General features: G+C 55.2%; 1 protein-coding gene across 2 annotated transcripts; it reads left to right on the top strand.

Annotated features, from left to right (window-relative positions):
* Positions 1–421: 421 nt before the first annotated feature.
* Positions 422–23,448, top strand: FBRS (fibrosin). 2 transcript variants are annotated; one of them, XM_075928903.2, is made up of 18 exons: positions 424–2,278; positions 3,250–3,435; positions 3,721–3,756; positions 3,875–3,904; positions 4,126–4,174; positions 6,001–6,400; positions 6,860–7,095; positions 7,423–7,622; positions 7,736–7,780; positions 11,964–12,059; positions 12,310–12,378; positions 12,461–12,490; positions 12,684–12,755; positions 20,026–20,158; positions 20,369–20,452; positions 20,609–20,692; positions 21,221–21,440; positions 21,739–23,448. In XM_075928903.2, the coding sequence occupies exons 1-18, from the start codon at positions 1,934–1,936 to the stop codon at positions 22,391–22,393; spliced, it is 2,970 nt and encodes a 989-aa protein (XP_075785018.2). In that variant the 5' UTR covers positions 424–1,933; the 3' UTR covers positions 22,394–23,448. The 2 variants fall into 2 exon arrangements, with proteins under 2 accessions (XP_075785017.2, XP_075785018.2); XM_075928902.2 differs by having other exon boundaries at positions 422–2,278; positions 20,369–20,692.
* Positions 23,449–25,452: the final 2,004 nt, after the last annotated feature.

Raw genomic sequence — 25,452 nt, 5'->3', positions numbered from 1 at the left:
CCGCTGTGCTGCCGCTCGGGGGGGCTCTGTGGCGGGGCAGCTGCGAGGCCAGGCTGTGCTATGTGTGCCATGGGGGCAGGAGAGCAGCACGTGGGGCTGTGACATCACAGGGCGGGGGGGGTGAGATCACAACATGGCCTGGTGACGTCAGGATGGAGTCAGGTGGCTGGGTGGGGCTCTGACTTCACAGTAGGATGTAATGTCACCCAGCTGGGCTGTGACCTCATGAGACAGGTCGGGGGCGGTGACGTCACTCGGCTGTGGCGTGACGCAGCGCGGCGTCTCCTGGCGGTGCTATGACATCACAAGGGGCGGGGGAGTCCCGGCTCGGGAGGAGACTGCAGGGATTACTTCTCCCCGCGGAGGGATGCGGTGTCTCTGTGCGCGTGCCTCACCGGACGGAGGGATCGCACGCTGTGGGCGGGGTTGCGTCGCGTGCCGTGCGCAGAGGGGAAGAGGATCCGGCAGCGACGCACAGACAGAGCAGAGAGTCGGGGGGCAGCGGCGAGCGGGGTGCGGCCCGAAGAGGGGGAGGACGGGACCAACCGGGCCCGCTCCCGTGGGGGAAGCAGAAACCGGCTCGGACCGCACCATTCCACCCCCACCGCACCGGCCAATCAGCGGGAGGCGGGGGGGCCGCGAGGACAGCGGAGGGCACGAGCCTCGCGGCCAATCAGCGCGGGGGTCGCGAGACGCCCCGCTCCCCGCAACGGCCGCGAGACACCCCCTCGCTCCGTCACCGCCAAGGGATTCCTGCCCTCTACGGCCGCGTTCTTAAAGGGGCAGAGAGCGACGAGAGGCGAGCGGGGGGGGGGGGGATTTCTGCCGGAGGAAAACAACCGTCCCAGCGCCTGTCAACGGATTTAAAGGGAGCCCGAGGCTGGTGAAGGGGAGTTCGCTCCTGCCCCATTGTGGAAAGGGGGCTTTTTGGTCGGAGGAGTTCGACGTCGCGTTCTTAAAGGGGAAGCTGGCTGGCCTGATTACGGAAGTGGCTGGTGGGATTTAAACTCTGGGTTCTTAAAGGGGATGTGGTTCCTGAAATGGATTCCAAGAAGCGGTTTCACTCCGGTTTCTTAAAGGGGCAGTGACCCCTGCGGGAAGGCAGAGGCTGCGCTACCTGGATTCGCACGGGGGGAAGGTGACCTGCCCAAAGAGCGAGCCCCAACGGCTGGCCGAAGCTGGAGCCTTAAAGGGGAAGTCGCCCGTCTCCCCTCCCCCGACGTGTTTCGCTGCTGGCCAGTGACCAGAGTGACCCTCCCGGCAGAGCGCCTCGAGCCCACGCACTTAAAGGGGAAGCTAAACCCCAAGAGCTGCCCCCCAGTGCAATTTTTTGTGGGGGGGATTTAAATCGAGCCTGCTGAAGGGGCTGGAGGAATGTGAGGCCTGATTTAAAGGGAAAGCCTCTGCGAGACCCCGCCTCAGCCAGGTCCTCGCCTGCCCTTAAAGGGGAGGCCCTTGGAAAGAGACAGTTGCAGTTCCTTGTGGCAGTGATTTAATCTGAATTAAAGGGGAGGTGCGCCCCTTGGCCTGCCCCCCGGGCTTGGAGTTTATGTTAAGGGGCATTCGACCTCTCCTACTTGAAAGGCCGGCCTTAAAGGGGAGCACGCACCGAGCGGCCCCTGTGGTGGTCTGAAGGAGAAGCCACCCCCAAAGAAACAGCCACCGGGGTTTTGTGTTGGGGGGCCCTAAATCGGATTTCAAAGGGGAGACGCACCAGCGTGTGTCAAAAGCCACTTTAGAGGGGAGGTTGCCAGCAAGTGTTTAAAGGGGAGGACAAAGACACACCCCACTTTCTGGGGAGCACCTCCCACCTCTGGATCTCCACCAGTCAGCGCCCAGAGGCGAGAGGAAGGACTCAGTTGAGAATAGCTGCCATGCAGCAGGCGGGAGAAGGGTGAAGGGCATCGCAGGAAAAGACTTGGCCAGGGACAGCATGGAAGCAACTGCAGCTCCTGCCCCCTGCTGGAGTGGGGGAGGTGGCCGGGCCCGGCGACTGCGGCGCTGCTCGCGGCGGGACCGTGAGAGCCGCCGGACCCAACGTCGAGGGGGGCGCCCAGGGGAACCCGCCCACCGTGGCGTCCTCTCTTCCTCCTCAGACTCAGAGAGTGAAGGCCCTGCCCCACCAGCTCCTGTGGCACCTGGCAAACCCCGGCGCCGGCCCTTACGCCGGAGGACGAGGCCATCAGGCTCCTCTTGCAGTCACGAGGAGGAGGAGGAGGAAGAGGACTTGATTGATGGCTTCGCCATTGCTAGTTTCATCAGTCTGGAGGCACTGGAGGTGAGACACAGATTTGCCTTCAGCTTCAGGCATTATGGGATACAGGATACACGTGGCAGAGCCCGCTCCAAGCAATGTTTAGCTGTGTGCAACACACAAACACCACACCCGAAACAGACAATTGTAGGCAGCCCAGCTGGCACTGGGTGGTTCGATGTGTTTGGGTTCTGAAGTAATCCGTGTATAGCCATGGAGATTGGTCCATGCTGAGAGATCCTAGGGACTGGGATATAGTGGAGAAGATGGGGCCATGTCTCTGGGATGGTGGTTAGGATGTAGTGGGGGGACTGGGATGTGTCTTGATGCTTGAGGGTAGGCATATAAACAGCTCTTGGGCTGTATCAGTGCTGGGCAAGGGATCTCAGTGTAAGCAGCCCCCTTCACTCCACCCCAGACAGTGGCCACTTCTCAGTGCCAGGAGCTCCCAAGGGCGGGGTATAGTAGGAGGGGAGGGATATAGCAGAGACACGGGGCCTGAGATGCAGGGTGCTGTGGCCAGGAAGGTTGCTTTCCTTTGGGAAGAGGACCTGTATCAGGCTGCAACAAAGATCTCTTCCAGTTGAGATGTGAGGCAGGGATTCCTGGTTTCAGTAATGCAGGGTGGGGAGCTCTCTGAGCTGTGTGTTCCTGTTCTGCTTGGATTCAAACTTGTTCCTCTTGTCAGTCAGGACTGATTAGGAATTGAGGCGTGAGCCCTGGAGTGATGGTTGAACTCCAGTAGAGCAATTATAATCCACCATGCCCTTCCCCAGAGGTGACTGCATCTCGACGCCAGGCAGGGGATCCCTCCATAAACAGCTCCTGGGCTGTGTCTCAATGCTGGGCAAGGGATCTCTGTACAAATGACACCCCTCCCCCCCATTCCAGCCCAGAGGTGGCTGCATCTCAGTACAGGATGAGGGGACTTGTTGGGGTGGCTGGGCAGGTGTCATCTGTCCTCGAACTGATTCACCGTCTCCTCCTTCCCACAGAAGGACACAACATTGAGGACCCCCGAGCGGCTGGAGCATCGGCTGAAGCACTCGGGGAAGCGGAAGCGGGACGAGGGGAGCGGCTCAGAGGAGGAGGAGGGCCGAGATGAGAGCTCAGAGAAGGGGTGTGGGCGGCATGTGGGGGAGCGGGCGCTGAGGAGACGCAGCAAGAGGAGGAGGAAAGAGGTGAGGAGGGGGGCTGGACAGGATGCGGTTGCAAGGGAGTGTGGGCGGCTTGGTGAGATGGCGATGCAGTGGCAGGTGAGGGGCTATGAAAAGGGGATGCTGGAGAGGGCAAGGGTTTGGCAGGGGGCTGCTGGGGATGGTGAAAGGGTGGGCAGGGCGGGTGTGGGGGCTGGATGAGGACTGCAGGGGGCTGGGTTGCGGGAGGAGCTGGGCACACACTGTGGGGACATCCCGACTCTACCCAGCAGGGGCGATGCTGCCAATCATACCTTTTGTCTTCCACAGGCCTCCCTCCGCTCCTACTTGGAAACAGGATACATAGTAAGTGGCTCCCTCGCGCTCCGCCTCTCCCCCCTTTGCTTGGCCCACGGCACCCCCTAGGGGCAGGCTCGGGCAGCTCGCCCTCCGCTCATCCCACCTTTGTCTTTCTCCCTTGCAGTGCGACACAGAGAGCGACCCAGGGGAGCAGGTGAGAGGCCCCGAACCCTCCCTCTTTCTATTCCCCCCCAAGCCCCACCCACCCTCCCCTCTCCTCTCCTCATACCCCTCCCCACTGGTAGGCGCGTTAGGAAGGGGAGCTGAGGAGAACCTGGTGGGGCTCAGGGATGGTGGGGGGATCCTGGCATGTATTTGGCACCAAAAGGGTCCCCACAGCCAGTGATGACATGAGTCTATTTCTCTCTCTGTTAGGCCTCCAATGATGACCTGGATCAATCGTTCACTGTCTCAACCAGCAAAGGTGGGTGTCAAAGGGAAAGAGCGCCCCCTTGCTGAGCCCCTTCACCATGCTCACTTCAGCACAGCGCCCCCTCCTCCCCCGGTGACATTAGCTGGGGTACAGTTTGCACTGTGGAACAGCTGTGCCCCCTTAATTCTTTAGCTCGGGGTGCCTTTCACACTGCTTTGCTGTAAGAACAGCCACTCCTGGTCCTGCTCCCGCACAGCTCCTAGTAGCATGCAAATCACTCCCAGCTAATGACATGAACACTCTGGCCAACCACTCCTGAATGACATACAGGGCAACATACCAGCAAACCCCCAGTCCCAGACTTTCCCCTAGAAACATGCAGCTTGTGCTGCTCAGCTCCCTACTGGATGATACAAGCTCACAGGAAGTCCACAATGGAATCACTTCAGTCCAAACATGCCGGTGTAGGTAAAGCCACAAAACAAGTTTATTAACTACAGAAAGGAAGACTTTAAGTAATTACAAGTAACGAGGCATTCAAGTCAGAATTGGGTACAAAGAACACGAATGAGTAAAAGACAAACTAACACTTACCGTAACAAGCTAAAGCAGTCCTGTGGCCTACCAGTGGGGACGGGGATGATGAGAGGGGAGGGTGAGTGGGATTTGGGGGGAAATAGACTTTTAACCTGCCTGGGTATTCATTAATGAACTTAGAAGTAGTCATTCTTCTACAGAGGAATTTCACAAGCCAGCTACAGAGTGTGGAATTGACCTTTGTGTGCAAATTTGACGCCATCTCCCTTGGCCTGAACAAAGACTTGAACTGGTTAACATATTATAACACCAGCTTTCCTTACATTCAACACCCTATTGACTCGAAAGCTAAGTAGGGGGACTCTTCCAGCCCACACAGTTGGCCTCATTACCCCCAGGGCTACAACTGACAGGCAATATTTTTTCTCCCTCTCCCTTATTCTGAGAGTCCACCCCTTTTTTCTCCACTGAAGATCATCTCATCTGAAGAAGTGGGCTTTGCCCACGAAAGCTTTTAGTCTCTAAAGTGCCACAGGGCTACTCATTGTTTTTAAAGTTACAGACTAATACATCTACCCCGTGAGACTTAAAAAGCAAAAAGGTTTTTCTCACCAATAAGCATATAGCAGTCTGGCTGGATTGCTTCGGCCAGGACCGTCTCTCATTTCATAGCTACCATGAGTAGAGATGAGGGGGAGAGGTAATTTGAAGGTCAGTTACTCATTCTTGTATCCTTTTCCCTTCTTTGAGGATTACTTGAAGGTGGTACATTGAGGTGATAGGTACTCTGTTTCTATGGAAACTCCCAAATGCAGCTTTGCCAGTATGTAAAGTTCTTGCTCAGACCTTTCTCCTTGCCAAAGAATGGCTTCTTATCTATGTAATAGTCATTGATGGTTCATTGTTTGTGCTGATAACTGGCCAGGGCCATCCCTCTGAAGAACTGGTTTGGGCTTGCTTTTTAAACTTGGACTATGTTACAGCAATGTGCTGCAGTAGAATTTAATAACCTCATATACATTGCTCACACACATTTTACCAGGACAATAATGTTCAGCAGATTATGAATTTTCAAGTCATATTTCAGAAGACATTTTCTACACTGAATGGCTCTAGTTTTGTAAAAGGGATGACAATGGGATGCAATCTCACAACCCCCTAGCGCTGCATCGGGGCCTAGGACAGCATAAGTTACTGGGAGAGCACCTCCGCCTGAGCTCCTCCTCTTGAGAGAGCACCACTGTGCTCCATGCAGCCCATGCTCTAGTGGGGCATCAGCAGTGAGGAGAGTGCCTCTTGTTCCTGAGTGGTCTCTTACTGGGTGCTGTCTCTCTCCCCAGCCTCAGGCCCAGTTGGTGTAGTGAACGGGAGCTGTGCAGCCAAACTCTCTGTGATCCACAAGGTCTCGGGGCTGGAGCGGAGCCAGGAGCGGAGCCATGAGGCCGACGGGGACCCCTTGCTAGTGCCTTTCCTGCCCAAGGACCCGCTTTCTCAGGCAGCCCCAGCCCCTCCTGTGGCTCCAGCCCGGCCCCCTACTCCTCCAGCTCCGCCGCCCTCCCGGACACCCAACCTGGCTGCTGCCCGCACCACACCCCAGCCCCGGGGCCAGCCGCCGGCACCACAGGGGGGCCCAGCACCCCACAGCCTGCCTCAGCCTGCTGTGCATGGGAAGGGAGCACCCTTCGCCAGCCCCACGCCTCCGGGGACTTACGGAGCAGGGCTGGACCTCAGCATGGCCGGGTGAGTATGTGATGTGCTGGGTTCCTGCTGTCTTCTTTCCCCCTTCATTCTGTCTCCTTGTTCCCCTCCTTTTCATGCTCTCTCTCATTTGTGCTTCCCCCCCTTGTCCGGTCGCACATTCCTTTCCCGGTTCCTTCCTCCCATCTTCCCCCACTTTGTTTTCATGATCCCCCCACTTGCACTTTCTCCTTTTGCTCCATTTCATTCCCTTTCCCCAAATTCTTTCCTTACTCTGTCTCGTTTGTTCCCCCTCCCTCCGCTGCCCCCCGAGCTATTTGTTCCCTCAGTCTGGGTTGGTGTCTCTCATTGGCTCATGTTTTCTGGCCTTTTCCCCTCGTTCGTATTCCCCCTAGTTTTTCTGGTTCTATCTCGGTGGTTCTTTCCTCCTCTCCCCCCTCCCCCTGTCTCTCTTGTTCCCTCCCCTGGGCTGACTCTTACTCTCTCTCTGTCTTTTTTCAGGTGCAGCCGGAGCAGCGCACATGGCAAGCCCCTGCTACCCCCGTGCTCTTCCTCCTCACAGCTGGCCCCCCGCCCCTCTACCCCCTCGCTGGCCCTGCCCCCCCATGCTTTCCCTTCCAGCCTGCGGCCCCCTACCCACCATCACCCGCCCCTCTTCCCCCCATCTCCTGGCCTGCCCCCGCCACCTCCTCTGCTCCAGGTTGCCGGGCACCCGGCCGCAGCTGCTGCCTTATCCGGTAAGTTGGGAGGGCTGGAGTGTGTGTCAGGGTCTCTGGGAGAGGCTGGGGAGCTGGAAGGGGGGGCTGCTTGGGTCAGTCCCATCTCTCTGGGGAAGGGGCTGGTGGAGGGGGGGAAGGGGGAAGATGGTTTCCCATGCGTCCAGGGGAGAGGGGCCAACAGGTGGATCACATCTCTGGGGGAATGGCAGGGGGAGGGGTTTCATTTCTCAGGAAGAGACTGGCAGGGGGTGTCCCATCTCTCTGGGAGCTATGCGGGGATGGGCTACAAGGGGCTCCCATCGCTCCTAGATAACTCTGCCCCTGCTCTCTCCTCTCCCTGCTCAGAACAAGAGCTGATCCGGCAGGGCCTGAGCTCGCGGTTCCTGACGGCGCAGGGCGGGGCCGACATGGGGGCCGCCGCCATCCGCCCGCTGGCCTTCCAGTTCCACCAGCACAACCACCAGCACCAGCACACCCACCAGCACACGCACCAGCACTTCACCCCCTTCCCGCCAGGCATGGTGCCTGCCCCCGCCCCCGCCATGGTGAGTGACCTCAGGGCGGAAGACATTCTGCCTCGCAGGGTGGGGGAGGTGTAGGAAGGGACATGGGCAGTGCTGTGTTGGGGGTCCCTGATAACCTGCTTTTTCTTTCCTAGTTTGAGAAATACCCAGGCAAGATTGATGGGCTTCTGAGGCATAACGTGAGTGCGGGGGTTCCTGGGGGCTGGGATATTGTGGGGGGCAGGGCTGTGTCCTGGTGGGGGGGGGTTCCTGAGGGCTGGGATATTATGGGGGGCAGGGCTGTGTCCTGGTGGGGGGGTTCCCGAGGGCTGGGATATTATGGGGGGCAGGGCTGTGTCTCGGTGTAGAGGTTCCTGGGGGCTGGGATATTGTGGGGGGCTGGGCTGTGTCCTGGTGGGGGGGTTCCTGGGGGCTGGGATATTGCGGGGGGGCAGGGTCGTGTCTCAGTTTCAGGGTGGTCCTTAGAGAGGTGTCCCTATAGGTGCTACCCTGTAAGTGTGGTTTTACCCCCTGCTCCTCTGATTGGAGATTTCTGAGAGCAGAGTCTGGTCTGCTCACCTGCGTGTGCTAGTCTGCCTCCTGCCCCAAGACATTGTATAGCACTGCCCGGCCAACCCCCTCAGCTGCCAGACAGAGCTCTGGCAGTGGTTCCCACTGATAGTACCTCAGCTGTGTCCCGCTTTGTTACCGTTGGTGGTACTTCGTGTTAGTGTCAGTACAGTAGTTCGTGAGTGGTACATATAGTTTCCTAGATAGGAAAAAGTAACTTTTAAAAAACCTGTCCCACTTGAATAAATATTAGTTCGTAGATACGATAGTTCCTGTTCACTGGGAGGCCGTGCCCAGCTCGGGCGGTGTCAGATGTCTGCTTTGCCGGGAAGCGATCCTGGTAAGTGACGGGCATTGCCAGTGCATCAGCTGTCTCTGGGCATCACCCGTTGCACAGGAGGGGAAGTTCTGTCGGCGTTGAAATCTAGAGCTAGAAAAATCAGGGAGATCTAACTTCAGCTTCTCACGATGGAGCGCTCATGCCACCTGGCTTCTGACACAGGTTGAGGACCCCTCTACACTGGTGTCCAGGGAAATACGCTTCTTCCACTGTCTCTCAGATGCTGCCCTCACTGCAGGACTGAGTACCATCCCTGACAGATTTGCCCCAGATTCCCCTCAAGGATTGAACTCACAACGCTGGGTTTAGCAGGCTAATGCGCAAACCACTGAGCTATCCCTCCTTGATGAGTCTGTGCCATGAGTGGTCATAAGGTCACAGCCACCACGTTGCTGGTGTGACCACCCGTGGGTGCCCCTCTTGTGTCTTATGCATCACCTCCTTGGCCATACAAGGACCCTTGGGCAACCTATCACCAGCCATTTTCCAGGATTTCAAGCACCATCCATCATAAAAATAGGCAACTGTCATTGCCTGCCCTTCTAGGAGACCTGATCCTCAAGGAGAAACGTTTGAGAAGGAGGCCAAAGCCAATGAAGAAGCCTCCTCCAGCGAGCATCTCTTCCTCTCTGGATGAAGCAGTCATGCCTGCTCCTCCATCCTTGGCCAATAACTTTGAGCAGTTCGGGATCTGGTCAAGAGAATTGCTGACTCCTCGCATGATCACCTCATCATAAGCTGCCTGCTGTCCTTCATTCACCCTTATTTGCCCACATAGCCTGGCCAGTCAACCAGGCTCTTCTGGACCCCACAGAGATCACCCGGCACAATTGCACCTCTATGGGTGTGAGAGGGGGGACAGGGAATGTTATGCTGCAGCAAAAGTCAGAGTTTATTTTCTCGTCTTTCGTTGGTGATCAACATGGTTAACTAATGTGGGAGGCAGCACCGTGCTAAATGCACACTCTATGAAAAGTCATAAGGACCTACATTTGTACATGGTGCCTCTGTGCTAGATTGCGACACATCTGGCTGCTCACATGGCCCAAGGTAAGTGGGCATCAGAAGAGACCATGCTACACATCAACCTCCAGATAAGCCATTCTTCAGTTTCTACTGCTGATCTGGAGCCAGCACATAAAGGCCAGGGGGACACCCTATCATCCATGTTCTGTATCCGTTGGCATGGAGAAGCACGCTCCCCCTTCCTCTGCACACAACTCGGCAGCTTCAAAAATTGGTGCGTATGCAGTCGGACAGTCGTCACAGTAGCCTGTCTTCCAGAGGCTCAGCATGTGTGTGTGGGTACTCTTGGCAGGGATGTCTTCCAAGACCATGCATGAGAAATAGATTCCAGCATATTATAGTACCTGTTCTGGGAACAGGGCACCTCTAGGATAGGCCCCAAAACTGCAGAAGGATGCTTGACTGGCAGATAGCAAGTTCCAATCCACCATAGTGATAACCAGGAAATGTGCCTAGTTTTGTTCCAGAGATGGACTGGGTCACCGATTCTTGTGGGATGCCTTCTGCCATCATTGGTCATCAGATCTGCTGCATATATTCCCCCTGGCTTCTCTGATAGTCAAAGTCCTCATCAAAATAAAGGACAAAGCCAGAGGCACCCTAAAAGTTTTGATCTGGCCCAGGTAAATGTAGGTAGTTTTCCTGATACAGGTGGCTGGCTGTTTTACCAGTCACTCTCCATGCTGCCTGCTTGGGAGATTCTTCATGCCAGTCTTGGAGTGCTTCCTCTTAACGCACAGCTGTTCCCTGGTTCACAGGATTCAAGACCCACTGCTCAGAGTGGGTCAGAAAGTACTGTTACAAATCAAAAACCACACTCAAGGTTTGTCTGTTGGGGTGACCTCAGACACATTCCATTGGCAACCTCATCACTGCCAGATACACTGGACTATATCCTAACGTTAAAAACGTCAGGGCAGTCGCTGTGCTCCGTTAGGGTCCACCTGGCAGCTGTCATGGCTTTCCATTCTCCGGTAGTGAGGTCGCCCACGCAACAGTAGTGAGGTTCCCTACGTGGTTCCGAAAACAAAATATATCAGTCCAGAATCCAGCTGGGAACCTCCATCTGGTCCTTGAGTGCCTTTGGAGATCACAGTTTAACCTGAGCTACCTGCTCCCTCTGTCATTGAAAACAACATTCCAGGTAGCAGTCAGATTGGCACGACTAGTTGAGGAAATAAGGCACTTCGTGGCCTAGCCCCCTTTCACAGAATTTTTTAAGGGCAGGGTCACATTACAACCTCACCCCAAATTTACATTTTCCTCTGCGTTCCATATTAGGCAACCAATTCACTTCCCAGACTTCTGCCCTGAGCCTCACCCAGATAAACAAGAAGCATCGTTGTACACTCTTGGCATTGGGAGAATCCTGGCCTCATATCTGGATAAGAGTAAACCCTCCAGAAAGACACCTCCCCACTCCTGCTCCCCAGACTACTAGTCTGACTCCAGGTAGCTCAAAAAGGCCTGCAGTCTCTAACCAAAGACTTACCAAGGGGATAGCCGTCTGCATTAATTCTTGCTACAAATCTTGTTAGATTCAGGCACCTCTGCACATGTGAACTCACTCTGCGGTTCATTTCCACCTCTGTGTGTCTCAAAATCATGCCTGTTGTTGAAAGATCTAAGGCCTCTACTTGGGCTGCTGTTCACTGAATGCTAGACAGTAACTCACAGCTCCGCCTCTGATGCTGTGTTTGGCTCGGCTGCACTTTCTTCCCCACCGGGCTCTACTGCAAAGCACGGGCTTTAGAGGGAACTGCTTGGTAGTCACTGGAGCGAGCGCTGCTAGGGACGCCCCTCAAAGATGTTGAGACGCTTACTTGCCCTGTGCAGTAACTGGCCCTTCGAGACGTGTCCCCCTTGGGGTGCACCCCTCCCTGCCCTTCCTCCCTTCTGCTTCCAAGTTCTCTGCCACAGGGCTTCCTGGCTGAGGGGCGTTGGCTCACACACGCTCTGTAACACGGCCCGGGGCAGGAGGCTAGTGGGCGTGTGCGGGCTGAATGGGCACGGCTGTGAGACATCTCCAATGAAAGGCACAGGGCGTGTTGGACACGGTCTACAGTGCAGCATCCATAGGGACGTGTCTCGGAGAACCACAGTCACTGCCCCGGGGAGGAACCATTTCTTCCCAGGGCAGGGATGTAGTTGTGGGGAACAAGGCAGCACCTGGGTGCTAGGCGATCCTAGGAGCTAGTATTTCAGATGGTAGGGGGATGGGCAGCGTCTCAGTGGCTGGGATATAGCCTGGGGAGGGGACCGTGTCTGGGTGCTGGGGTAGCTACGGGGGACAGGGCCATAGGGTGTCTGGGGGCTGGGATATAAGTAGGAGGAGGGGGACATGTCGCAGGGCTGGGGGACCAAGGTCCTAGGGTGCTGCTTATTCCCCAGGGACCAAGAGACCCCCTGCAGTGACGGCACCTCTCTCTGTGCCTTCTCTCCCCTAGTTCTACGCCACATTTCCTCCCACCGTGTCGGGCATCCCACCTGTCCTGCCCCCTGCTGTTTCCTTTGGCTCGCTGCAGGGGGCTTTTCAGCCTAAGGTGAGTGGGGAGGTAGACCCAGATTGGGAGGGAAACGAGTGCTAGAGCTGGGGCGGGTTGCTGGGATCCAGGACTTGTGGGTTCTATTCCCTGCTCTGGGAGGAAAGTGAGATCTTGTGGGTCAGACCTGAGGGTCTGGGAGCCTAGGGTCTAGGGAGGGATGGGGGAGAGGACTTTCCTGGCTTTGACTCTGGCTATGGCAGGGGGACTTCTTTGTGTGCAGTCTCCTGACCCCTTGTTCTCTCCCCAGAGCACTAACCCAGAGCTGCCGTCGCGGCTGGGAGCTGTCGCCCCCACTTTATCCCAGAAAGGGGGTCAGGTGAGCAGGGCAATAGGCTGCTGGTGCTGCTGGTACGTGGGCACAGATCCCCCTCTAACCACCTGCTCTCTGTTTTTTGTAGCTCACGGACCCTTTCAGACCTTCCCTGAGGGTAAGTAACCACGTGTGCCAGTCCTGTTGCAGCAGGGAGGCTGTGAGAAATGGGGCGGGGGGATGGGGGGGGATAGGCCAGTGTGTGCCCAGCAGGGGGCGCAGTGGAGCATGGGTCACAAGCGGGGGATAGCGCACGGCGGGCACTGCCCTGGGGTGTCCCAGGGGCTGATGCTTTCCCCTTTTCCTTGTAGAAGCCTGGCAAATGGTGCTCCATGCACGTCCGCGTGGCCCACATGATCCTGCGGCACCAGGAGAAGATGAAGGTAGAGTCGTGTGGTGCCCTTTCTAGGTCCCAGTGGCACTGCAGGGGACATCAGATCCTGACCAGTAGCGCCCCCTGCAGTACCTGGGCGGGGATCCTGCACTCAGTCTGGAAGCACAATGTGTGGGCACCTTAGCCATAAAAAGACAAGGGAGGTGTCAGCTGAGTCTTAAATCTCTCCAGAATTCTACATTCGGTGGTGTCACCCTCTGCAGCGTGGCATGGGGGACTTGCTGCCCCCTTCTTCCCCTGGCTTTCAGTCCTCCCATTGGTGGGAGTTTTGATAATACGGTGTCATCAGAAAGGAACCCGGTTGGGTATCATTCAAAAGGCCTTTCTCCCGCAAACGCAACAGCCCCAGATATGACAAACCTAGAACAGTTACACGGTTCCTGTGACGCTAACCTGGCGTCCTTTTTTCAATGAGATTACAAGTTGGGAACAGGATTTTTTTATTTCTAATTTAACACGGGGATACGTTGGTTACATAAAAAAAGACGTTCTTTGGTAATCGTAGGGACGTTAGCCTTGACACACAGGACTGAAAACATGTTTCATCAGACTCCGCATTGGTGGCCTCTCCATCCCGACACGTTGTTACACTAATGGTTGTCCATGTGGCTCTTGCACATCTCTGTACAAGGCCGGCTGCTGGCCAGACATTTGCAGGCGGGTGATTATTTGGGCTTTGCACGTGAGCATTTGATGAGCTAAGGATGGAGTTGGGAATACGTGATATTTTGCACACAACTGGTGTGATCAGTTCTTCCTCCAAGATCCATCCAGGCCAGATTGGGGCAGGTATATTTGGATGCCCTTGATCATCTTGGAGCTAGGGATGTTAAATATTGATTAACTGAATAGTCGAGGAACCTCATGAATTCTTATTGGTTACTTGACTATTCTCTAGTCCTCGGGAGCAGGGCTGGCAGCCAGTGCACTCCGGCTTCACTCCTGAAGAGCCCCCTGCCACTCTGCACTGCTGCCTCTGTATCAGAGGGGTGGTTCTCTGTTTATCCCTTTTTCTAGATCATTTATTAGTATGTTGAAAGGCATTTGCCCCAGTGCAGATCTGTGAGAACATGCTATTTACTTTTCTCTCCATTCTGAAAACGGATTATTCTTACCCTTTGTTCCCTGGCTTTTAACGAGACCTTCCCTCTCATCCTGTAACAGCTTAGTTTGCTTAAGAATTGTTGATGAGGGAGCTTGTAAAAGCTTTTCTCTTTTCCCCCCCCAAACTTCCTCTATCAACATCTTAATATGGGTCAGTTCTTAAGATTTGTCACTTAAAAAGAAAGACTTAGGTGTGTGGGTCTCTTTTGCATGGTCTGCAATGAATTTCAATGTAAAGAATTAAGTTAGCTCCTCAGTGGTTTTGTCTTTTAGTGCTCCTTTAGCACCTTCATCCTCTACTGGCCTCACTTTTAGAAGGCTTCCTGCTTCTGATGTACTTAAAATATTTTGCTGTTTAGATTGTGTCTTCAGATTATTTTTGTTGTCTGCCTGATGATATTTTCACACTCAATTTGCCAGTTTGTTCCTTTCTGTTCTCTTCATTTGACCTCCAATTTTTAAATGATGCCTTTTTGCTTCTGATTAATATTTTTACTCCATTCTTTAGCCATGGCCGCATTTTTTGGGCCCTCTTATTATTTTTTTAATTTGCAGAATACATTTAATTTGAGCCTCAATTATGGTGCTTGTAAAAAGTTTCCCTGCAACTTGCAGATATTTCACTTTTGTGACTGTTCTCTCCAATTTCAAGTTAACTAGCTTCCTCATTTTTGTGTAGTTCTCTCTAATTTAAATGCTACTGTGGTGGGTTTCTTTAGTATTCCTCTTCCCCTCCAAGAATGTCAGATTTAATTATATTATGGTCACTATTGCTGTGTGATTCAGTTATATTCACTTCTTGCACTGGCTCCTTTGGTGCTCTTGAGATTAAGTCAAGAACCATCTTTCCCCTTATGGGTTCCAGGACTAAGCTGCTCCAAGAAGCCATCATTAATGGTGTTGAAAAGTATTACTTCTGCATTCCATCCTGACATGTACTCAGTCAATATGGGGATAACTAAAATCCCCTGTATTGAGTTTTCTGGTTTTATAGCCTTTCTAATCTCCTGAACTTTTACAATTCCCATTTTGGTTGGGTGGTTGGTGGTATATGCTGTCACTCTTCAAGCATGGAATTTCTGTCCATAGAGATTCCTTAGTACAGTTTATTTTATTTTAGATGTTTACCATATTTGGCTTTGTGCTTTCTTCCACCTACAGTGCCGTTCCCCCACTAGCACGAGCTAGTCTGTCTTTCCAATATATTTTGTACACTGCAGTTACCTTGTTCTGCCAAGTTTCTCTGATGCCTATGACATCAATATCCTCATTTAATACCAGGCACTGAAGTTTGCCCATCTTAGTATTTAGACTTCTAGCATTTGCATACAAGCACTTATAAAAATCTGTCACCTTTTTAATTGTCTGCCTTCATGAGATGTGTATCAAATGGAACTTTTTCATTTAACTGTTTTTCGAATTCCTGCCTGTACTTGACCAATTTCTATGCTCTCCTCTTTACTACAATATAAAGAATCGCAGTTACTATCCCTCTGCATAGGCTATATCTGAACTGTGTGGTCCTCTGCACCTGTCTGCCTTTCTCCAACCCGTAGTTTACAAACATCGGTGAGTGTCAGATGTTTTGAACACCTTTAAAACAAGAAGAGAGGTGAATCAAATGCCTGATAATAAAATAATTTGGTCTTCTAGTAGTGTCGCGTCTCGAAAAGCCATGGAATCCTGGTTGTGGATGGCACATAACGGTCCAAGCGATAAGAACACATCTTCATAGTTCCCAGGAGCTGGCTAAAACTGAAGTGATCTTGCATGTCCCCAAAGCCACAGGGAGAGCTGCTACTAAACTCTGCAGTTTTGCCTAAGACGCAAGATGTTCTGGATTCTTTTTGTGTGCCTGCCTCTGGAGAGTGGGATCTAGAACATCATGCGTCTTGTGCAAAAATAGGAATTCGGTAGCACTGCTCCTTCTGTGGCTTTAGTGGTTTGCAAAATAATTTTAGTCTTAGCCAGCTTCTGGGAGCTACGAAGGAATTCCACTGAACAACGCAAGACAGCAGCTTCAGTAGGGCCTGCAAGGATGAAATTCTTCCATCAGTTGTTTGCACGCTGGAGTGCTACCTCAGCAAGAAATGCTGTTAACGCCTCCATCAGGAAAGAATGAGACAGTAGCTTCTTCATTGTGAAATTGGAGATGTTTGTGAAGTCAGTGATTTTTGTGTCTGACAGAGGCAATATCCAGGTATGTCTCCTCCCTGCTAATGTTAATTGATTTCCCCCACATATGTGTCAGAAATGAGCGGGAGGTCATCACGGGTCCTGTATTTTCTCTGTAACCTCCTAATGAAATGTTCAGCTAGATCTCGACAGAGTATTAACAGGTTTTGCGTTTGTCAGGAGCCTCTCTACCATCTAGGAGTGCTATGCCGAAAGACCTTTGCTGCTTAAGGCATGGCTCGGGTTGTCAGTAGGTCCTGGCTTAGGAAACTCAAGTGAGATGTGTACTAGTTTGCGTCTTGCCTGGTACATAGATGTTGTTCGGTGACGTTCAAAGATGGCTTGTGGTACCATGACAAACTTATTCTTTCTCAAAGTGTCACAAAGGTCTGCATCACTCTGAGATCTGGACACAACCAGAAGAGCGGACAGTGACCTGGTTAGACTTTCCCTCTGACTGACTTCTTTGTGTTTGAGCATAGCTTTAGGCTACTGCTCTTCTGTGGTGCTATAGATTGACATCGTCTTGGATATGTGTTTGGGTTTTGAGGGCTTCCTACACGTCGTAGCCCAGCGTATCCGTTTGACCGGCACCTTTAGCTGTGTCATCGCTGGAGGCTGCTATTCATGGTTCCGGACCCTTATTGCAAATGGATTGGCAGGACAAGTTATCTCAGCAGGTAGCTTTACAGCTCCCCTTTCTTGGCATTTAACAACACCTAACAAAACTAGATGGGGCATGGCAACTTCTGGGGGAGTCATCCCCACCATGTGTAATGTTTCGGTCGCAATTCGACAGAATCTTGTGGTTGTGAGAAAAACCAGGAAAGCATTTGGATGCTGTAACGCTCACGGGTCCCCCAATGATTTTCAGTGCTCTGTTTTCATGTTCTGAGCGGTCGTCTGAACCAAGTGCACAGAAAGGAGCTGGCAACCTTTTAACGGCCCAAATTCCTTTTCTAAATTCCTCCCGGCCTTTCCACATCTCTTATTTCAGCAAAGAACGAAGCACAGAATATTTAGATACTTCAGGTGTATTCAGATAAGCATGGCCTGATGAAAGTCATTGTAGGGCATTTACAGAGCTAGCTGAAGCAATCTTAGCCCATTAGCAATTATCTGTGAGAACTCCTGGAGGAAGAGGGTGAGCTCCCAGAAGTCTGGAGCAGGACAGGCACTGTATCTATTTTTAAAAAGGGGAACAAAGAGGACTGAGGGAATTCTAGACTGATCTGCCTGACTTCGATCCCTGGAAAGATACTGGAGCGACTAATTAAACAATCCGTTTGTAAGTACCTGGAGGATAATAGTTATTAGGACTAGCCAGCATGGGTTTCAGGAACAAATAATGCCAAATCAGTTTCCTTCAGGATGTGATACAGATCTTAGTCAGGCTTATAATACTGTCCACCAAATATAAGCAAACAGGGTAATGTGTTCTACATGAAATTACTGTAAAAGGGATGCACAACGGTGGAAAGATTGTAGTCAAGGAGCAGTTATCAGTGGTTTGCTGTCAAACTGGGAGGGCGTGTTTAGTGGTGTTTACAGGAGACATCCATGGTACTAGTCAGTATTTTCACAAATGATTGGATAATGGAGTTGAGAGAGTGTTTATGAAATGTGCAGATGGCACGGTGCTGGGAGAGGTTGCAGGCACTTTGGAGGAAAAGGATTAGAATTAAAAACACGTTGCTGGAGGATGTATCTGAATTCCACGAGATGGAATGTAATAAAGATGAGTACAGAGTACCCCTCTGGGGAAGAAAAATCAAAGGCACAACTACCCCATGGGGAATAACTGCATGGTTGCCCTGCTGGAAAGGATCTGGGAGTTAGAGGAGGTCACAAAACGAATGAATCGAGAATGTGATGCAGCTGTGAAAAAGGCTCATATCATTCTAGGGCAGTGGTTCCCAAACTTTTCGGCATCACGCCCCCTTTTTGATTTTTGAGAAACCTTCACGCCCCCCCCTCCCAAAAAAACCCAGCGAAACTTGGGATGGAATTGACGGGGTGTGTGTGGCTGGGTCGCTTCATGCCCCCCCTGGAAGGTCTTCAAGCCCCCTAGTTTGGGAACCCATGTTCTAGGGTGTGTTAACAGCAGTGTCCTATGCATGACAAGGGAGGTCATTGGACTGCTCTGCTGAGCACTAGTGAGGCCTCTGGAGTACTGTGTCCAGTTCTGAGCACCATGCTTTAGAAAAGATGTGTACGGGTTGGAGAGAGCCCAGAGGAGCACAACCAAAATGATTAAGAAGTTTGACAAAGCTGACCTATGAGGAAAGGTTTAAAAAAACAAAACAACCTGGGGCATGTTCAGTCTTGAGGAAAAAGACAACTGAGAAGGGACTGGCTGACAATCTTCAAATGTGAACAGGGCTGTTCTGAAAAGGACAATTATCGGTTGTTCTCTGTGTCCACTAGAGGTAGGACAAGAAGCAACAGGCTTAGCTTGCAGCCAGGGAGCTGTAGCTCTAAGGGTAGGGAAGCTCTGGGCCAGGCTTCCAGGGGAGGTGGAGGATTCCTCAGCACATCTCTGGAGATTTTTCAGACAGGATTGGACACACCCTGGTCTGGGGTTACTTGATCAAAGGCCCCCGAGCCTTCGTAGAAGAGGGGACAGGCAGGCAGCGCATGACGGTGGCTAGTGGAGGGTGCATGTCAGAGGTTTGTGGGGCATGGGGCTGCCCCCCATGTATCTTCTGCCTCCACCTCTTGACTTCCCTCAGCAGTCAGTCTACAAAGCAGGCAGCAGCACTGGCAGGGAAGGGGAAGCAGCCCCGTTTGGGGGGAGCTCAGTCAGCTGCCCTGCTACTTCCTCCCTCCCCACACTGCAGGGGAGTGCAGCTGCTGGGCATCCTGGCCAGAGGCATCCTGAGGACATGGGAGGGGTCCAGGTAGCCCCCCATGTATCGCCTCAGGAGGGCCACAGAAGCTTCCTGTGCCTCTTCCTTCCTAACCGTTGCACTCCCCTTCTATACCCCCTCCCCACATGGCACCCCCCTGCCCTCTTCTACCTCCAACAGCTGCACGTAGCTCACATGCAACCTGCCTGTCGCCCTCCTGCCCTTCCCACCAGCTGCCATGCAGCACCCTGAGCCGATGTCCGCCACAAAGCACAGCCCCTGTTGGTGCTGCTCCACGCTTGCCCCAGGCTTGCAGAGTGTGGCTGGCGGCTGAGCGCTTCACCAGCGCCTGTCGCGGCTCCTTGGGCAATATCCTCACAGGCGGTAACGAGGCTGGCCCGCACCAGAGAGCCGCGGCTTTCTTGCCAGTGACACCAAATCCGCTGGAGGCTTCCCTTGAATGTAACCCTGGAGACCTGAATGCTCTGAGCATTAGCTGACACCACAGTTATCCGGCGAGGGCCCCGCTTTCACTTCGGGAGAGCTGCCCCTTTCCCATCCCCGGGTTAAAGTACAGTTACGAACCCCTGGGTGCATTCAGCGTGTTTCTCGAACCCATAGCTTCGCTGTTGCTCCAGGTGTGTCGCCTTTGGCCTAGTGCGTTGATGGGAGAAAGGGCTTTTGAGTGATCCCTGGCTCGGCTCGCTGGGAAACACGTGTCCGCTGTGGGTGCTCTGCTAATCAGCCGCGTGGCACCTGAACCTCTGCTGGGCGGCGCCCAAGTGTTCCGCTCACAGGGCACACTGGCTGCGAGTCCCTCCTGCCACTCCACAGAGGGTGCCAGCAGTGAAATCAAGATCTGTCGAGCTTTACGACTTGGTGCTCCCTCACCTTTCTGCCGTGAACTTTCCCCAGCACGGCCGGTGCTCCCAGACTGCCTGCTCCGGCCCAGGGTTCCCAGAACGTGAGGCGGGCCCGTTCCCTGGCACCAGGGGCTGCGGGCTGATGCTGTGTGGAACCCTGGGGAGCAACCTTTGGGGGCGACCCTGTGTGGGTGGGGGTCGGTGAGATGGCCCTGTGGCATGCAGTGAGGATCCCCCGTTGCTGACCTCCTTTCTTTCCTCCCCCCAGCTGATGCAGGGAGATCCCCACAAGCTGGATTTCCGGAACGACCTGATCACCTGCCTTCCTGGCACAGGGACCTTTGGGAGCCTCGCTCACGGCCAGGAGCTCACGCGCCCCGCCACGCTCTTCACCCCCGCAGGTCAGCGCCTTCCCGGCCCGAGATCCTGCCCCGTCCCAGCTCTGGGGCTTGGGAGAACTGGGCATAAGAGGGCCCGGGGGGTTGGAAGCTTTCTGAGAGAGGGGGTAATGGGCTGGCTGAGAGGCTGGAGGGAGCTGGGTCAGCTAAGAGCTGTGGGGGCTGGATCCCTCTGCCCCCCAAACTATCTAATGCTCTTTCTGTCCTTCACAGGTGCTGTCCATTCAGGCTCTGGTGCCTCCTTTGGGCCCCCGAGCACGCCACACAGCTCTTTCCTGGGCCCCAGCGCACACATTGGTAAGAGCTGGGAGTGGCTTACCAGGCACCACAGCGAGGCATGGAGTCAGGGGCGATACGTGGACTGTGCCGGGCGCACTGGGGGAGGGGCACCAGGACCCCGGGGGGCAGCTCGGTGCCCGTTTATCCCTCCCTCTCCTCCTCCTTGCTTTACAGATCCCTTCAGCCGCCCCGCCAGCTTCGCTGCCCTGGGGGCGCTCTCCAACGGGGCCTTTGGAGGCCTGGGGAACCCTGCCTTCAGTGAGTAGATCGGGCAGGGCCATGGGCATTAGGGTGGGCTCCATTGCTGGGAAGGGGAGTGGCTGGTCTAGGCCCTGCGTGGGGCGAATCCTAGGGGTCACAGCCCCCCCTGGGAGGGAGAAGGGCAGGTGCAGTGAGAGGTTGGTGGCGGAGTCAGTGTGGGAAAGTGGTGGATGTGGGGTGAGCTCTGGGGAGAGAGCCCCCCCCGTGAGAGAGGGGGTGGGGCCCCGGTGAGGTGGGGCGGGCAAGGCGGGAGTGCAGTCCATAAGGCACAAGTTGCACAGGGTTCACCCTGGAGCAGGGCCTGTGCGGGAGGGGCATGCAGGCCCCATGGTTCCTAGCAACCTCTGTAAGCTTAATCCTGATGGAATAAGGCAGCCCCTCCATGTGGGGGCGGGGCCTCTCTTAGCAGGGGCGGGGCTACGTATGGTGAGCCCTGGGAGCGCCGCCTCCCTTGAGTGGCGGGGCCCAGGTACGGTGCTCTGGGCCCTTCCTGGTCTCACTCGGGTCTCTGTGTTCCTGTCCCAGACTCCAGCTCCATGTTTGGGCAGAAGGAGAGCCCTGGGGCCCAGGCCTATGGCAGCCCCCATGACCCCTGGAACCGGCTGCACCGCACGCCCCCCTCCTTCCCCACTGCCCCCGCCTGGCCCAAAGGGGGTGCGGGTGATGCAGCTGAGCGCGGGCCGGCCCAGCATGACAAGGAGCCTGACAAACGGGAGGTGCCTGCTATAAAGGATGAGAAGGACAGGTACGAGCTGGGGGTGGACCAGGCTGGCAGGGCGGAGGGAGACCGATGCAAGAGGGCAGGGGATGAGGGTTGCTGGGGAGGTTTTGGGAGGATCCAGGCAATGAAGTCAAGGTTGGGGTGGAGGAAAGGGGGGCAGGGCCTAGTTGAGGATTGGGGCCTAATGGGGGGGCTGGGGAAGATGGGGTTGGGCTGGTTGGGGATTAGGGGGACCCAATGCATGACGAAAAGGAGGGAGACAGGCTGAGGATTGTGTGGGGCTCAGCCCAGTTTGTGGCACTAACCCCCACCTCTGTTCCAGGGACACCCTCTTCTCCAGGGCCCCCCCTCGTGCCTCGCCGGTGCCCCTCCCCTCTAAGCACCCTGCCTCCCTGGGGCTGGAGGACGTCCCCCTGCGAGCACACAGCGAGCCAAGCCGGGAGCAGCGTTATGGCAGCCCGGTGGGGGGCCGTGCCTCACGCTCACCCTACCCTGACCCTACCCTCAAGAAGGAGGTGAAGGTGAAGGAGGAGCCGGAGCTGGGTGTCCTGGAGGGGGCGCTGCGGGCGGGCGGGCCCTTCCCTGGGGCTCTGCATGTCTCCCACCCGCTGGGGGCGCTGGCTGTCTTTGAGCGGCCTCAGGGCTCCCCGTACCTGGTGGCTGGGCCAGGCCCTGGCACCCCCTATGCCGCTCTGGAGGCCTGGCGGGAGCCCTACGCCCTGTCCCGCTACTTGGAGCGCGAGCTGCCTGAGGACTACGAGCGTGCCCGGCTCTATGGGCTAGCGCCACCTCCCCCCGGTCTGTTGGCCTACCCGCGCCATGCCACACTGCTGGCCAAGGGCCCGCCCCCAGAGGGGTTGCTTGGTGCACCTCCCCCCCTCATCCCTGCCGTGCCCGGCACCCGGCCCAGCTCCCCTCGCCGTGCCCCGGACCTCCGTGAGCTCACCACCGCCTACAAGGACCGGGACTCCAGATAATGATGCCCGTGTGCCCCTCACCCTGGCATCGGAGGCAGCCAGGATTGCTCCTAACCTGGCATCAGCGAGGGCATTCCCTTCCCCATGCTGGGCTGGCTAGGTTCTCCCCTCCCTGCAGCTAGGGGCAGTATACTTCCCTGCCCACCCCAGCACCAGGAGCAGCGTCTCTCAAACCGGCTGGCTAGGATCCCCCCCACGTGTCCTCCCCCACAACTGGCCCGCCAGGATCCTTCCCACTAGGCAGCAACATTGGTGTCCACGCTCCCCACCGTGGCTTCAAGTGTCATGTCCCCTCCCCCTCCCTTGGACTGGCCACGATCAGGGGTGAGAGCACTGAGGAAACCTCCCCCCCCCCCCACACCGATCGTTACACACAGACACCCCCTCAGAGAGGATGGGGGCAGGATGGCGGGTTTCAAGGTGCGGCCGCACCTCCCCACCTTCCCCTGGCCTGGCTGTACCCTGGTAAAGGAGAGCTGGCAGTGGGGGCCCCTACGCTGTCCCGGGCGTGGCTTGCGGGGAAAGACCCTGTTCTTACTGAACGGCTGGGGTTTCGCTTAGTTCTTGTTGGGGTCACCGGGGAGGTGGGGGCTAGGGGTCTGGGTTAGAGGGCAATCTCCCCAGGCTAGTGGGGTTTCAGGGCAGGAGACTGGGCTTCGGAGGAGTGCTCCCCCAATCTCCCTGTAAGTGGGGATTGGGGGGGGGCTTTGCTTTGCCCCCTGTGAGTGGAGGGGGGGCAAGAGCAGAGCTGGGACCCCCAGCCTAGTGTAAATATCTCCCCGCTCCCTTGGGTGAGCTGGGTTTTGTACATTTATACCAGGTTTGAGGTGGTGATTTTAAACGACCCTCCTTCCCTCCCCCATTTTTAATGTACCGCGCTTTTTCTATTCCTGTATCGACGTCGTGACGCTCCCCTCCCTGTCCCCACTGGACCTGATCAGAAAGGGGGTTTACGGCGGCGGGGGAGGGAAATTGGAGGCCCCCACCCCCGCACTGGACACTGCCGTTTTCTCCCCTGCCCCTCTTTAATTAAACCCCAAGTTGGTGCTTCTGGATGGATTCCTCTTTGTGGTTCCTTCTACCTGTGGGCGGCGCAGGGAGCTGGGTTCTTCTAATCCAGGGCAGGGTCGGAACCTGCTGCTGCTGAAATATTCAGGCCCAGGGCTGGGCGTCTCCAGGGGGGAGTGGGCAGCTGGTGCCTCGACGCACTGACGTGAAGGGGGCCGTAGACTGATCCTGGGGTTCAGGCTCTGCCCCAGAACTCCTGGCTCCGCTGCCTGCACAATCTTTCTGGGCTCCACCTGTAAAACGGGGCGAATCGCCCTGCCCTCTGTCACTGTAGTTCATGAGCTCCAGGACGGGGCCCCGGAGTGTTTCTCTGTGCAACACCAAGCCCAACAGGCCTTATCCATTCAGGGAGCGGAGTGAGCAGAGTGGGGTGCAGTGGCTGTCCCCATTCCATGCAGGGAGGGTCTGCGTGGCCTGCAGTGCAGTGCAACCCATGTCGGGAGAGGTCCCCAAATGCCCTGACATGGTGACCCCCATCCTGTGCGGGGAGGGATCCATGCAGCCTCCAGCATGATAGCCCTAATGCCTGCTCTACAGCTGTAGCGGCTCTCCTGCCCTGCGCACTCACTGTGCACTCAAAACCGCATGCCCCGTCCCTCCTGTTCCAGTGGCGCCCAACTGGCAAGGGGCAGAATCTCCCTGGTTCTCTGCCCCGCCCTTTGCAGGTCAGAAGCACTGGCACCTGCTTAGATTTCCTCTGCTTCATCCCAATGGCAGCGCCTGTGCCAGTGCATCACAGGGACCTTTGGCATGTCCCCCTGGAGCCCGCTGCAGAGCAGAGTAGAGAAGCAGCTGGGGAAGCCTGTAACGCCAGCCAGGCCAGCAGGAGATGCTGTGGGGCTGGGGAAATGGTGGCAAGCTATGCAAAGGGTACTGGCAGCAAAGGCATGTGGGTCTTTCTGAAGGGAGGGGCCCTCCCCACAATCGCCATCTGCTGAGGCAGCCTTGACCCTGGGCTCCTCCATGTCGGGCATGATGCGCCAACCCAGAGCCAGTTGTGTTTAGGTGGGGTTCTGTGTTCAGAAGGCATGAAATAGGGTTGGAGGGAAGGCTGGGATCCAGGACACCTGGGCTCTGGAAGAGGAGAAGCATTGATCAGAGCTGGGGCCTCGCATCCTCAAGGGCTCACCAAAATGGGGAAAATGCTCCATGTTACAGAGGATTCCTAATCATTGTCTACTGCAGCGGAGCAGATAGTCTCCTTGGGCAAGGTTTTTATGTGTGTTTGGGGGTGGGGGGAGGCTGGCTTCACATGCCTGGAAGGGCCAGGAACAGCCAGCCCTTAACACTGTGCATGCCCATGGCACCCCTCAGAGCCTCCCAGAGCAAGGCATGGTGCTATGGTGGCGATTTAAAGGGGCCTGGGGCTCTAGCAACACCTGTGAGCACCAGGACACTTTGAATCACTAGGAACCAGGGTAACTGCCCCCTGTGCCCCTCCCCTGTCAGCAGGTCCTACCTACTGCGGTCAGGATGGGTGCTCTGTGCCAAAGGCAATTCTGGGAGGTAATTCTGGGACTCGTGAGTTTGGAATGGGCCTTCACTTTCAATTGGTGCTGCAGCAATCCAGAATTATCATTCGCTGTGTTTTATCATTCTCCGGGATGTTCTGTCCCAACAGAACCCACAGCAAGGGGTAGGGATACCTCCGGTTGTGCAGTGATATGCTGACCCATTGCCCCAGTGGGTGGAATCAAGAGCAATAGGGGAGTGACCAGGAGAGGGGTCATTATTCTTTCTGCCAGAGTCTGTTCAGGACAGAAATCAGATCTCAGGACTAGGGTGAAGGTGAGGCCTATTGGGTCCTATTACGTCAGAATGAAGCAGGATGTTCCGGGAAGAGTCGCTGAATAGTTCAACTGTATCTGACTGTTGTTCCCTAGGGGACAATAGTGAGACAAAAGAGGGAATGAAATTGTTTGCAGTGTATAGTAAGAGAACCAAAAAACGTGCCATCGGAGCTTAACCAAGTAAAAGAAGCAGCGAGAGAT

The sequence above is a fragment of the Pelodiscus sinensis genome, chromosome 5, assembly GCF_052426305.1.
Source record: "Pelodiscus sinensis isolate ZL-2025 chromosome 5, ASM5242630v1, whole genome shotgun sequence".
In the NCBI taxonomy this organism is placed as follows: domain Eukaryota; kingdom Metazoa; phylum Chordata; order Testudines; family Trionychidae; genus Pelodiscus; species Pelodiscus sinensis.
Note: the sequence above shows the minus strand (reverse complement) of the source record. Positions and strands in the feature narration are given on the sequence as shown.